A 13,615-nucleotide genomic window follows, 5' to 3' on the forward strand; every position below is an offset into this window, starting at 1 on the left:
GTCTGTGTCTGTACATGTAACGTCTGCTCTTGGCAGCCTACTAGAAACATCTCACGGCAGCACAATTTTGAGAAACGACGTCATGATTTAGAAAACTGTTTGCTGATTCATCAGAGTTGTATTTGTAGGACGTAGCAGAACTTGAGCAAAAAGGGGTTATGGGTAGTGGAGGGGTGTGGTAGACAAATACCGCCTGGTAAATCATCCAGCATGATTCTCCTCACTGAAGAGAAACAATAAACAGATCAAAGTAGAGCTTAGCTGCTTCCCATGGTCTTTCTGCTTTTCTGTGCTACTCACCCTGACATTTCCACTACAGCTTTTCCCCAGTTTCCAGTACCAATCTCTCACTCCATCAAGTGAACAACTTCAATTTTAGCACTGCATTGGTACTTTAATGATTCGTACCCACTCCTTAAAACAAACCCCAAATCCCACCTTCCCCAAACCACCATCCACCTTCCCATGGATTTCAACAGGAGTAGCATGGATTCTTTATAGCTGCCTATGCTGTCAGCATTACTACTTATTGTTAATGAAACCTGTTTCACACCAAGTGCATTGTGTGAGGGCATGTCCACAGCTTCCACCGCAGAAACGTGTCTGCAATAACATCACAGCGGGACTCAGCTCCATGAGCTGCCCTGGAAGCAAGAACCACACCCTCCCTTTGCAAGCAGAGATTTTCTGTGTGGGTGTGTGTGTGCGTAGGTTAATTAAGAAAGGAAGCAGCAGACTTTAGCATCACTGTCAGAAACATACTTCTGATAATAATCAACTGTGTTCGGCAAAATCAGGGGGGCAGGTCAGTAAGCCTTCACTTTTTCCACGTTTAATGGGTGCTGCTCCCAGTGCCATACACCTTCTCCTCACCTTTATTCTCCTACCCCCTACCAAATCCGGGAGAACACATCCCCCTCTTTGGTTTTTTTTAATAGCATGTAGGCTGAAATACCTTTAACAGGGATATGAAGGTTTTGCAGATCTTTAATATAAAGAAATAAAACAATCCCAAAATGAGCTTTCCTGACAAATATTTTAGCTAGCAATCTGTAAAGCTAACTTTCAAATTCCAAATTTGCTCCTGGAAAAGAGGATTCCTGAGAAAAACTCTCAAAAACTTAACTTTTCCTACAAGCTGTGAAGTTTTGTGAAGTTTTTCAGAAGGCATTGTGTAACAGTGAAGAAACAAAAATCCATTCATTCCATTGGCTACAAATAACAAAAACATGATCAGACTCTTAGTACTTAATCTGTTACATAACTACTCGTATAAAAAATAATTTATTAGTTTTCTGTCACTAACAGGGGATTATTAGAGAACTTCTTCTGTGGACACAACTTTATGGAGGACAATCATCATGAGCTCCTACAGCCATCTGAAGCCAGTAGTCCAGATTTCTAAAAATGACAAAGTTGTACAAGTTCTCTCCTCCTTTGTGAAAACCATGTTCGCTTTCTCTCCAGGAAACAGGGCTGTCTGCAAAGCCATGCACAGTTAAGGTCAGCCAATGTGCCAGTTTTGGTTCACCAAAATAGGAACTGTGAGCAAGAAGACAAGATAATCAGTGATTATAATGGAAGAGGCAGCACATTCAAGTCTACAGTACAAAGTAAAACAATCATAGACACACTTCAGTGAAAATTATTAACAGTTAAAAAATTTAGTCCATAATAAATAAACCCGAAAGAAAATATTCAGAATACATTAGGGAACAAAGTAAGATTGACTATCTATTATTCCTACCATAGTTTTATGCATGGCAAATCTGCGAGTTGTAGCAATTAGAAGTTCCAGGTTGTAAAGTAGCAGTTCTGACTTTCCTACAGCATGCACTGTCTTTCAGAAAATTGAACATTTAATGAGAACAATTGCTATCAGGGAAGAAAAAAGACATTGGAAGAAGTAATGTAGTGTAAGGCTATGCTTGACACAAATACTTTTACCACCAGAGAGGAAATAGATTATGAATAATCAAAGCCAGATACTATCCACTCCTCATTTTAAAAATGTAGGAGTACCATACAGCCAGTTTCTTAGAAATTCAGATAAAAACCAAAGTCCTGACTAGAATACAGAGTGGGCTTTTTCAAATTCGAGGCATTCAAAATAGTTTATTTTTTTTTACACTGATGACAAGCTTCCAGCTCATTTCCTAATTAAAACAAAAGTCTACAATTATATATTTTGCTATTTATTTCCAACTGAAAAGTATTTAAAAGTGATTGCAAATAAGAAGTGTTTGAGTACAAGTGCTATAGTAATGTGCTCCTGTCAGTCCTTACCACAGCTGCTCCAATAACTGAATAATCTTCTCAGGAATTATAAAGCCTGTGATTGTGCACAAAAAAGCTTTTTCCACTACTGTGTTGGGCTCAGGGCAGCAATAGGTTGATAAGAAGCTGGAGGATTTGTTGTCTCTGGAAGAAAAAACAATAAAGTAACTGAAATAAATATGCTTTAAATATTCTATAGGATGGCTTAGTAATCAGAACTTGTACCAAACAAGTAGGATCTATGTACATAATCTAAATTAATGCCAAGTAACTAATGACCAAGCAATCAATACAAAAGATCTCATGGTGCTGTGGGTTAACCCTGTAAGCACCCAAACACCACAGAGCCGCACCCTCACTCACTCCCACCTGGAACTGAAAGGGTAATGGGAGAAAATTCATGGGTTGAGATAAAGACAATTTAATAAGCAGAGGAAAAGTTCCACATGAAAGCAAAGCACACAGAGGAATGAATTTACTACTTCCCATGGGCAGGCAGATGTGCAGCCATCTCCAGGAAAGCAGGGCTTCTAAATGACTTGGGAAGACAAACGCTGGAACTTGGAACATTTCCCACCCATCCTTGCCTCAGCTTTTGCTGCTGAGCATGTCACCATATCCCATGATGTGGGATATCCCTCTGCTCCGCTGGGGTCTGCTGTCCTGGCTGGCTTCTCTCCCAGCCTCCTGCCCACCCCGAACCTCCTCACTGGCAGGGCCGTAGGAGAGACAGAAAGAGGCCTTCAGACTGTGCAAGCCCTACCCATCAATAGCTAAAACATCCTCTGTTATCAACACTCTTGGTCACACATCCAAAGCACAGCACCACACCAGTTACTGCAAAGAAAATTAACTCTATCCCAGCCCAATCCAGTACATATGGATACCCCTAAAAACACTGATAAAGTCATTCAAGACTTACAACAAACATTTAACCGCATAAAAGACTCTCACTTACAAAAAACTGTCTGTCTTTTATTCAACTATTTCTTAAAATAAATTGTGGCTTTGCTTACTTAAAACATTTTCAAAGATCAAACAAATTCAAGTACTTACAAGCTAATTTGATTCAAGACAGCACCCAGCCATTCCAAGAGCTCCTCTGTACTGCAGGACTCCTCTGGTTTTCCTTGTAGGTCATTACTTTGTAACACTGGACACTGCAAGTCCCTTAAGGTGCTGAATGTTATTTTTGGCTTCAGGGCCTGTATTTGGTTTTTTGAAAAGTATGACATCAATGTTGATCCCTCTGCACCTTAACAACACAATACCACAAACAGCTGTTAAGAAACTACTAAACAAAAGAGGCAGTGAATACATTAAACATTTGTATATAAACAAAAAAAATGCAGTGTGAAACTGCTTGTGTGCTTTTAATCCATGGCAGAACCTTAGAATCTTCAGCTTCCTTATCTTCTTGGAACTGAAAGTTAGTGCAAGATTCAGCAACTTAATACAGCTCAGTAAATTTGCTATCTAACTACAAAGTGTAGATTTGCCAATAGAAAATTCAAGCAGAATTAACTGCATGAGTAATAAAATTAGCTTGCTAAAAAGATGAACTCAGAGTGTTCCTGAAAAGGAAGAGATAAAATGGAGCAGGAATGTCATCTCAGAACAGCATTTTTCCTGAATAATGGAAAAGTGAACATGTGATTAGAGGTTTAAGAACAGATTTATCAATGATGTCAAGAGAAATTCCAGAATAATCTGGAGCATAAGGACTGAAAGGAGAAGAAAGAGGAGAGGGTAAAGAAATCAAAATACGTCACCAAATGTCGCTTTACTAGAAGAATAAACTCACCCCTGCTCTCCTCTCCCTGATAACTCTTCAGTGCAGTATGGCTGTAAGAATTAAACGTCCCTTGATGGACTTGCAGGAAAACACTAGTAAGAGACCCAAAACAGCAGGTACCTACACTAAAAAACTAACTTAAGCAGCATATTTTAAATTCAGAGATATTAGCAACTTGATTTTGAAGCAGGAAGGTAATTGACATGGAATAAATTCTCCTAAATTTCAAATCCCAGATAATATGTGCTATTTTCAAAAAGTAATAATGGGTGTCTAGGAGACCAAGAAATAATGCCTTACTCATGAGAAGTCTAAAGCGCAGAGCAACATCTAAATACCACAGAAAAAGCATGTATAAACAGCAGAAATTCAAGAATAGGGTAGAGTTCACTCTGGAATATTATAACTAAAATTTCCTGTCAGAAAATATGGACTGCCTAAAGTCTATCAGCCATATTTATGCCATCAAGGACAATCATTTGGGGGTATAGAAAAAGGAGAGTTAAGCTCTTTTTCTTTTTTTTTTTTTTAGTCATTCTTTAAAAAAAATGTTTGCTTCAAAGGGAACAATGAGAAAGACAGGCAGGCATTGACTTCTTCTTAACTTAGTATTTTTAGATAGATATATTTAAGTCTGAAAAGTGCCAGAAGAGATGATCTTCCTTACATTCTATTGGCATTTGTTAGCCTAACAGGTTGAAATAATGTATAATATTGCCCTAGAATTCCTAGTAAAATATAGAAAATAATGCATTTTACATTTCTGCTGCATGTGGGAGCCTCAGCTATAGCCCTAAATGCAGGAAATCTCAAAGACTACAGTCAGACCCTAACAGAACAATTCCTTTAGCTACAGCATAGCTTTCTATGTTAACAGCAACCAGGCACATCATCAAAGCTTTTCAGAGACCACAGAATTTCATCCAATAAACAAGTACATTTGTGATAGTAATTACAGCAATAGAAAAAAGATTGTATTGCCTCTGTCATTAAAGACATGAGATGCTCCATATTCCCTTTTCCTGTTCTTCTTGGTGCAAAAACCACAATGTGGGAAAACTGGGTATGAAAACCAAAAATCCTGCAGTGCTGGCCACAGCAAGAAACACCAGTTATCAGCAGGAAGGCTGAAAGCAGAATGTTCACGGAGGACACAGATTCTCTTGACAAAACACAGCCCACTTCTCCCCTTCCAGCAGAATCTACACAATGTCTCATATCTATTAATAAAAATGTATAAAAGTTTTATTTTTGTCAGTACTAAGAAATTAATAGTATTTTGTGTGTTATGAGCACAAGATTCTTGCACAGAATGGCACTCAGATTTAACTCTATATTCAGGAAATGATTGACCTGACATGCTCTGGGGATGTAAGAAAGTGAGGAAAAAAAATGCTATTCTTCCTGAATGCTGTTAGCACGGGCATCAGCAAACATATGAAAAATAGTGGCCCTAGAGGCATTTTGCTCTCTGTCCAGGGTCAATAAATCCAAGTAAGCTGAGCGTGAAGATCTGCCACCTCAGTTGGATTTATGTCACCATTTATGGTAGCAACAGCCTTCACTGTGACTCTTTCCTGAAGATTACAAGGACGGGAATTGCAAGCCTTTAAACAATTTCTCTATGACAAACAAGGAAGCATCCTTGTCATATGATTAGTACTTAGAAAGGGGGAGGGGAAACATGAAGGAATAAAGTGAAACATGGGACACTCCTAAAGGAGCTTGTAAGCAGCTTCCATTTCTCAGATCAGTTAACTCCTTCTCAGACTTGGCCTTAAAGAGCCAGGAAAAATGAACAATATAAAGAGGAGATGGGAAAGCATTCTCAGGGACCTTTCTAATATCTCTTCTCCCTAGTGTGAAGACTCAAAACAAAACACCAAAAGCTACACATCTGTGATGAAGAAAACCATGTTTTTCAGTACAGACACTTGCAGTTTTTGTCAAGTCCATGCAAATGCTACATGTCCCTACATACAGCCTGTTCTGAGGTAATACAAACAACTGGGGAATAGAAAATTTCCCTCAGAGGAGGAAAATACTTGACTCCAGAAGAAAAAATAGTGTAATTAGAAAACAGCAGATAAACAAATACTAGAAGATTATTTGAAACAGTACAATTTCTAATAGCAACCTTTTACTTGGCTCCAACCTCAAACAAGTGCTTGAGAATAAAGTGATCAAAGAGCACTCTGCGTAAGCGGGCACATGGCACACAATGTAAACAGGGAATCTGTACACGTCCTGTAACTACTGAGGAAATCAGAGTTCCCCATCCTAAGTATGTAACTAGATACATAACTTATGTGTATTAATAAAAAAAAATACAAACCAAAAAGAGAGTATTGATAATGGTTACCTATGTCACAAATTTATAAAGTAGAGGCAGCACCATCAAACAGGCAAAGTTTTGCCAGAAAGCCTGGGCAACATAGAGAAAGGAAATGAAGCAACTAATATATCTCCTATGAATCACTGTTGTGCTCCTGAACTGAGATGTTCTGTGCACAGGAAGTAACACCCTCCACATCCCAAACAAATAAAGAAAACAAACAAAAAATCCTGTCAATACATATTTTAATCTAACTTTTCTCTCCACTGAAAATGCATTTGGACAATCACTAGAAAAAAAAACAGTAAACTAAAAATATTTGGACTTCATGTCAGTTGCATTTTAGTTGTACTTTTAGTTCTTATTTACCTGTATTATACCAAGCCAGTAGGAAGTCAAATTCTAAAGGTTTCTTTTCTTTCAAGGCCCAAAGCACTCTGTTATGTTTCTTGCTCTCAGGGTGAAAGCCAGCATCAGTCAAGTCAATAGTGATAACTGCAGAAAATACGCAATAGCTATTGGTACCCAATTAAAATAAAATTTGTTATTAAATTAGAAGACCACAAAGAAACCAAAGAACATTAAACTTCTTCTTTAAATCTACAGAATCTTTACAAAGTATTTGATTATGCAAATATGACTCCCCATTATGTAAATAAACATTCACCTCCTGCTGTCCTCATTTTGATAAAATCTGGAACTGCTTCCTCGTGACTAGAGGGACAGATTCCTCTTGAAATGGCACTGACAGAAGTCCCTTAACAGTGCCTTAAAAATATCTTGGTAATTAGGCAAGCTATTTGCAGTAAAAAAAAAACAAACTGGAATTTCTAACAAAAAAAGTCATGTGTACAGCAATGATACTTTTTCAGTAGGTTGTTTTTTTCCTAAGTGAATTGTTAATGCATAAGTTATATTTATTTTTCAATTGGAAACGTGATGATACATTTTGATGATCAGAATGGTAAAATTATGTCCCATTTTGCCAAAGTATTTACTAGAGATAACAACTTTCCCCTCCTAAAGATTTTATGTAACTATACCTATCAACTGCTGCAAGTTCCAATACATTTGAGTTGGCGCAGTGTTCATGTTTGGGTTTTTTTATTACCTAAAAAGACAAATTAATAAAATTCACACTTAAGATGTCTCCTCTGCAGCTGTTAAAAAAGTATGTTTTTCAAGTACTTGGTACACAGAGATTACCATTTTAGATGTGTGAAACACAGTACAATTCTGCCTTTCAAGCACGCAGTCTTGGGTGAGGCTCTTCACTGATTTTGTACAGTGCACACATTTTAAACACCTCCTTAATCAGTTTAAAATTTTCTGACTTAAATCAGAAGGTATAGACCATGCAGAGTCTGCAAAAATTCTTAAGTACTACATCACTCCAGTAGAAACTACACAATGAGAACCCTTGAAATTAAAACTTGTATAGAGTACTGAAAAGGTGATGTATTTGTGTCCTTAAAGCTGCTTTACTGCTTGGAGAAAAAGTACTTTCTCTCTTCAGGCAGTCCTTGTATTTGCATCTGGAAAAATATAACCTAGACAACAACTAATTGTTGTGAAAGGGAGTTTCAACAGCCAACAAGGCGCTTCTTAAATAAGCCCCGTTTATATAAATACTTACTATATCGCATTACTTTTTTGCCTGAATACCGGGAAGGGCGACCTTGCAGTCCAAGTTCCTCGTAAGTATCCTTATCCACTGACAGAATTAGTTTACCTATAAACAAACCAAATTTTAATTGAAATAATCTTCTACTTGGTTCTCTTTGAAGTCTTTTGAGAACTGTATACCTTTTACAACATTAGCTTTGGATCAATGGTATTACTAATGCAATGCAGACTCCTTAGTTCCAGTTAAATGGATTACCAGATTAATCCTTAAAAAAAAGGTTATAACCCAATTATTCTCTTTTTTATCAAAGATGTCTTGTGAACTAGATTAAGAGAAGCATAAAATTATTCCTGAGATAATCATAGCTTTTTTACTGTACTACTCAGTTCATTGTCTCCATTTTTCCTCCACTCATCCTCTAGCACTTGCTGTATCATTAGCTGAGCACTACATTGCACAAGGGCCTGATTTAGTAAACATTCATGCTCAACATGCACTGCTCAACTAAATAAACAAAAGCAGTTCCTCCAAGACCAGTGGGACTACTCACACTGAGTAAACTACGCCTGCTAGCAATGAGCTGATACGTGCTGGAACAACCCTGCTTCTGTTCTCATAAACCAGAACTGGCTGCTGCTGCTTAGTACAGAGCTTCACACAACAGCTCCCTCTCTAACACAGTCCTTGGGTTCTACTGCACAAGTAACAGCACAGCACCAAACACAAACAAGAAAGACTGCAGAGAAAGAATTCAGTGACCTCACCAGGAACTGTAACACTGCCTCTGCAACAATTGTGCACAGCTTGTAACATTTGTATCACACAAACTCCATCGCTATCATCCATTTTGCCAGGACTGTGCTAACAGACATATAAAAGAATTCTTCTGAACAATCTGAATTTACTCATGCCCTCACGGGCACCTGTCATATTACAGCTTCTCAAGCTGGAGGGCAGATAGACCAGTTTGTATTTCTATTATATCTATATACTGTTAAACAGAAATAAGACAATGTAATTGAAGCTCAAAATAGCTTCACTTTCTCACCTGAGATATAGGACATTTTATGACATCACAAAACTGTGATTCAATTGAAATAAGACTTTTAACATGTTACGTAGTTCTCAGGGAATCACAGAATCCTCACAGAATCATCAAACAGTTTGGGTTGGAAGGGACAATAAAGATCATCCAGTTCCATCCCCTCTACCATGGGCAGACGCACCTTCCAGGTTGCTCAGGAGCAGGCTGCTCAAAACCCCATCCAATCTGGCCTTGAGCACTTCCAGGGACAGGGCACCACAACTTCTATGGGCAACCTGTTCCAGGGTCTCACCACCCTCACAGTAAGGACTTTTTTCCTAATGTCCAATCTAAACCTACCCTCCTCCAGTCTGAATCCACTCCTCCACATCCTACTACTACACAACCTGTTAAAAATTTCCTCTGTGGTTTGCTTTCAGGCCCCCTTTAGGCACTGGCAGGTGCTCTGATTCCCCCAGAGCCATTTGTTCTCCAGGTTAAACAACCCCAGCTCTCCCAGCCTGTCCTCATAGGAGAGCTGATCCAGCTCTGTGAGCATCTTTGTGACCTCCTCTGGACTTGTTCCAGCAGGTCCGTGTCCTTCCTGTGCTGGGGACCCAGAGTTGAATGAAGTACCCAAGGTGGGGTCTCATGAGAATAAACACTTAATATTTTAAAAGTGTTCCTAAGCAGTGCTGATAATTTTCATTTTTGGTACAAATTCTGTCTTAAAGACCAGTAGGAAACAAGAAGTTGGAATTTAATGTTTTCACAAAGATAATTCCCTGTAGCAATTACAATTATGGTTGAAGCATTGACAATCTGACTGTACATAAATGAAGCTGATTTTTATTTCTTTTTAATTTCCTTTAGATGAGATAAGAAATTTAACAGCATGAATGAAAAAAGAGACCTAAAATTAGTATTTTTCCAATTCACATGTATTTCTAACAAAGTTATCAATTACAGTAAGCATTATTTTCCAGTTTACATCATTCCAAATTAAAAAAAAACCCAAAAAACAAATAAACAACCCTGACCACAATTGACATGTATTACTAAAAACAAAACAAATCCCTCATACCATTTGGTAGCAGAGCTGCAGTATTATCTTGATCAATTTTTGTCTTATAGGTAAGTGCGTAGCATGAACCTTTAACAGTAAAGCAGAAAAACATGAGATTAGACAGTCTGTAAAGACAGACATGACAAGATAAACAATTCACTTCAAGACAACCCAACATGACAAACACCATCTGAATCACTCTCGTGTTTTCATCAACTTTCTTTCACCTTCTCAAGCAAAATGGCATTGTTATTATTTTTATAAACGCTGTTCTGGTAATATTTTAAAGGACCTATAATACGGATAACGTTACTAATATGCCCTGATATGAAAACATTTTCTTTCCTTCTGTGACCAGTGATTCTCCCCAGTCATCAAATGGAAAACCCAATTGTTCCCCAGACATATTTTTATTACCAGTTCTCACAAAGGCAAGGTGGCTGGGCAGAGGCTGTAACTTTCTTTACATCCTCTTTGCTCTTACTGGGTAAGGCTGAGCTCTCACAGCTCTCTTAGAGAAATATAAAAAATAAGGAAGCATATTTTTCTCTTGCTTGCTGTGGAACACAGCTCAGCACAGCTCTGTGTTGCGGTATGAAGGAAAATAATAGGGAGAAGTAAGTTTTCTATAAGAATTTGCATAAAAGTGAGGTGTAGAAGAAACAGGTGTGGAAGCCTTCTTGATAGCTGGCTTTCAGAATTGAAGTGGAATAGAGAGAAATTTAAAAGGAAGAATCACAGGAGTTTTGGACCCTGTATAAACAGATGTTTGTCACACATGACAAAGCAGAAAAAAGCATATAAACAAATTCACACACAATTTGCTTAGTACTTTTCCTTTCCTTCCTTTAAAACACTTTTCAGAATAAATAAGAATAAGACTATAAAAAATTTTGCTGTGCTATAAAAATGTACATGATGACTATATTTGCTCTGTTGTGATTTCCTCCTTACCTTTTTTCACAAAAGCATCAATGAATTCATGAGCAACCAATTCATGAATGGGTAAACTCCTCACCAGGTAGTACTCTCCAATATCTGCAATTGTGCTTTTCAGCACTTCAGGTAGCATGCCACATTCCGGGATCAAAAAAGACACCTGTTAGGAACATATTTGTAATGTAAGTCCTATCCTAAAACCTGTTCTGAAAAAAAACCCAACCAAACAAAACACCATGAAATACAAAAGAAAACCGCTACTTTTCAAAGATGTATCAGTATATTATATCATAATGAAATGGAAAAAGTATCAGGCTACTGTCTTCAAAATGTATCAATTTTCATAGTCCCTAGGTACACTAAATACATTATTTGGTGGTTTGGGTTTTGGTGGTTTTTTTGTTTGTTTGTTTGTTTTTGGGGTTTTTTTCCTTCTTTTTTTTTTTTCACTATACATTAGCATTTGATGTATTATGTAAAGACATGCTCTTACACAGCATGAGTTAAGAGAAGATCTTGTTTCACATCATTACACATTTTAGCTTGATGTCGCACTGGGACACCTCCTTCAGCCCTTGCTGGAATACTTGTTAAAGCAGTTGTAACTAAAAATGTAGGCTAAGCATTTCTGTAATCTCAGTGGAAAAGCAAAGACCAAAGTAGAATCTTCAATTTACCTTTTGCTTAAAACCTTCCCCGTACATTTTCCATAGACCAAGAGAACTCTGAAGTCTGGCAGAGCAGGGAAAACAAGGTAATATGTGGCAAGTAATACATGGGCAAGTACGAAGCTTCCCAGGCAGCATAAAGGTATGTCTCCTTGCTCCCCTCTCCATCCCTCAAAAAACTTCTTTCCCAAAGCTCTTGGAGAACAGGTGTGTATCTCCCTTGGCACACATGTCCAAGAGAAGTAAGGACTGAAAAACGAGCTGCCTTCCACGCCAGTAGAAAGCTTTCTGATTAGCTGCTAAAAAAGGTCTCAGAAGTCAGAAACAGTTAACAATTAGCCCAGAGAGCTACAGGGTATGAGAAGGGAGTTGATACAGGGTCCAGCCTGATTGCTGCAAAATGTGGAATAGCTACAAATTTTCTTAAGGAAGGATGTTCTTTGATGTTTCACTTTCAAGCCTAATCAACAAGAAGGGAGATTTAATCCATGAAACGAGAGCACAGCTAACAAGCCCTAAGTGAAGTCCAGGTCTCTGTTAACGTTTAGGGCTGGACCTGTTTCAGTGATCCCAGACCTAGGGTGAGGTTAACAAAGCCTGGAGAGAAGGATGTACCACTGATAGTAGGCAGAAAGAACACAGAATTTATGGGCCACAAAGACATTTGGCAGAACTCCCAAATTAAGTAAGAAACATAATAAACCCAGCAACTCTACTGAAACAGCTCTGAGTGGACAAAAGGCAATTCCGGCAGGTGGAGATCACGACCACCGACCCCAGAAACCCCCTGACTCCTAAGCTGAGAAAGACTGAGCATGTGGATGAATTAGCATGGGAGACTCATTATCCAACAGAAGATAGAATACTAATCATTAATAAGAGAACTATGTAACTTGTAGCCAATGACCACTCATTCCCTTGTTTGCTAAAATGTATGAATAGTGAAAAGCTTTGATAAGTGGTGTGCTTGACCTGTGAAAACTTCTGCCTTGCGCCCTGCGCGGAATAAACGATGTCTCTTTTCTAAACTGGACCCTGCCCCTGTGTTTGGAGAGCTCCTAGAATCGGCACCACCACCTCTCCCACTGGCTCGTCCCTCTGCTCCTCCTGCGCGCCCGCTCTTTCGCTCCCGGAGGAAGGAAGGAGTTTATTTCTGCCATGCTGCGCGAGACCACAAACACAAAGGGGGGCGAAATTGCCTTCCCCCCCCCCGCCCCCCTCCCCAAAAACGAGGCGCGCGGGCCACCTCTGGCAAGGATAGAGGAGCCCCCACAGAACACCGAGCCTGGCGCGAGCGGGCCACCGACAACGCGCCCTGGAGCGGCTGACGGGCAGAACCCCCGGGGACGGGCGGCGTGGGCAGCTCCGATCCTTCCCTTCCCTCCCCTCCCTTTCCCTTCCCTTCCCTGCCTCCCTGAGGGGATCCCGCCGAGGCCCGGGGCCGGCGTTCGCGCCACTCACGCGGCAGCTGTAGGCGTGGTCCCGCACGTGCGCCGCGTGCCGCGAGCGCGGGTGGCGCGTGTGGCCGCGCTCGCACACCAGCAGGTGCCGCGGCGCGCGCCCGAGCTGCGCCGGCTGCATCCCGGATCCCGCCCGCCTTCCTCCTCCTCCTCCTCGTCCTCCTTCTCTGCCGCCGACCGGGAGCCGCCAGATGCGGCGAGGAGGGCCGGGAAGGGGCCGTGCCGTGAGGTCACGTCCGCCGGCTCCGGCGGCGCAGCCTCTTCCGCTGTGGCGGCGGCGGGGCCTTGGTGGCCGCTGTCGCCCGTGCCCTGCCCAGCGCCGGTGGCCGCTCGGGGCTCTCGGTCCCTGCGGGCTCTGAGCAGCCCCAGCACGGATCGGACACCGACCCCGCAGGGGCTGGGTGTGCATCTGCTGGGTGTGCGG

The 13,615-nt window shown here is 40.3% G+C and overlaps 1 protein-coding gene across 1 annotated transcript; it reads right to left on the reverse strand.

The window, feature by feature from the left end:
- Positions 1-1,250: 1,250 nt before the first annotated feature.
- RPP40 (ribonuclease P/MRP subunit p40) lies at positions 1,251-13,615 on the reverse strand. Its single transcript, XM_068198719.1, has 8 exons — positions 13,193-13,615; positions 11,079-11,223; positions 10,143-10,211; positions 8,044-8,139; positions 6,777-6,902; positions 3,334-3,532; positions 2,287-2,421; positions 1,251-1,542 (listed from the first exon to the last, which is right to left on the reverse strand). The coding sequence occupies exons 1-8, from the start codon at positions 13,598-13,600 to the stop codon at positions 1,344-1,346; spliced, it is 1,377 nt and encodes a 458-aa protein (XP_068054820.1). The 5' UTR covers positions 13,601-13,615; the 3' UTR covers positions 1,251-1,343.

Source organism: Anomalospiza imberbis, chromosome 1, assembly GCF_031753505.1.
Source record: "Anomalospiza imberbis isolate Cuckoo-Finch-1a 21T00152 chromosome 1, ASM3175350v1, whole genome shotgun sequence".
NCBI lineage: Eukaryota > Metazoa > Chordata > Aves > Passeriformes > Viduidae > Anomalospiza > Anomalospiza imberbis.

What these genes read in the sequence shown, in the direction of transcription:
- RPP40 (XM_068198719.1), bottom strand. Translation starts at nt 13,600, where the DNA reads ATGCACACCCAGCCCCTGCGGGGTCGGTGTCCGATCCGTGCTGGGGCT. An exon ending in TGCAGCTCTGCTACCAAATG is followed by an intron (nt 8,140 to 10,142) that starts GTATGAGGGATT and finishes GTTTGTTTATAG; the next exon opens with GTAAACTAATTCTGTCAGTG. An exon ending in ACTGGCTTGGTATAATACAG is followed by an intron (nt 3,533 to 6,776) that starts GTAAATAAGAAC and finishes TGTGTTGTTAAG; the next exon opens with GTGCAGAGGGATCAACATTG.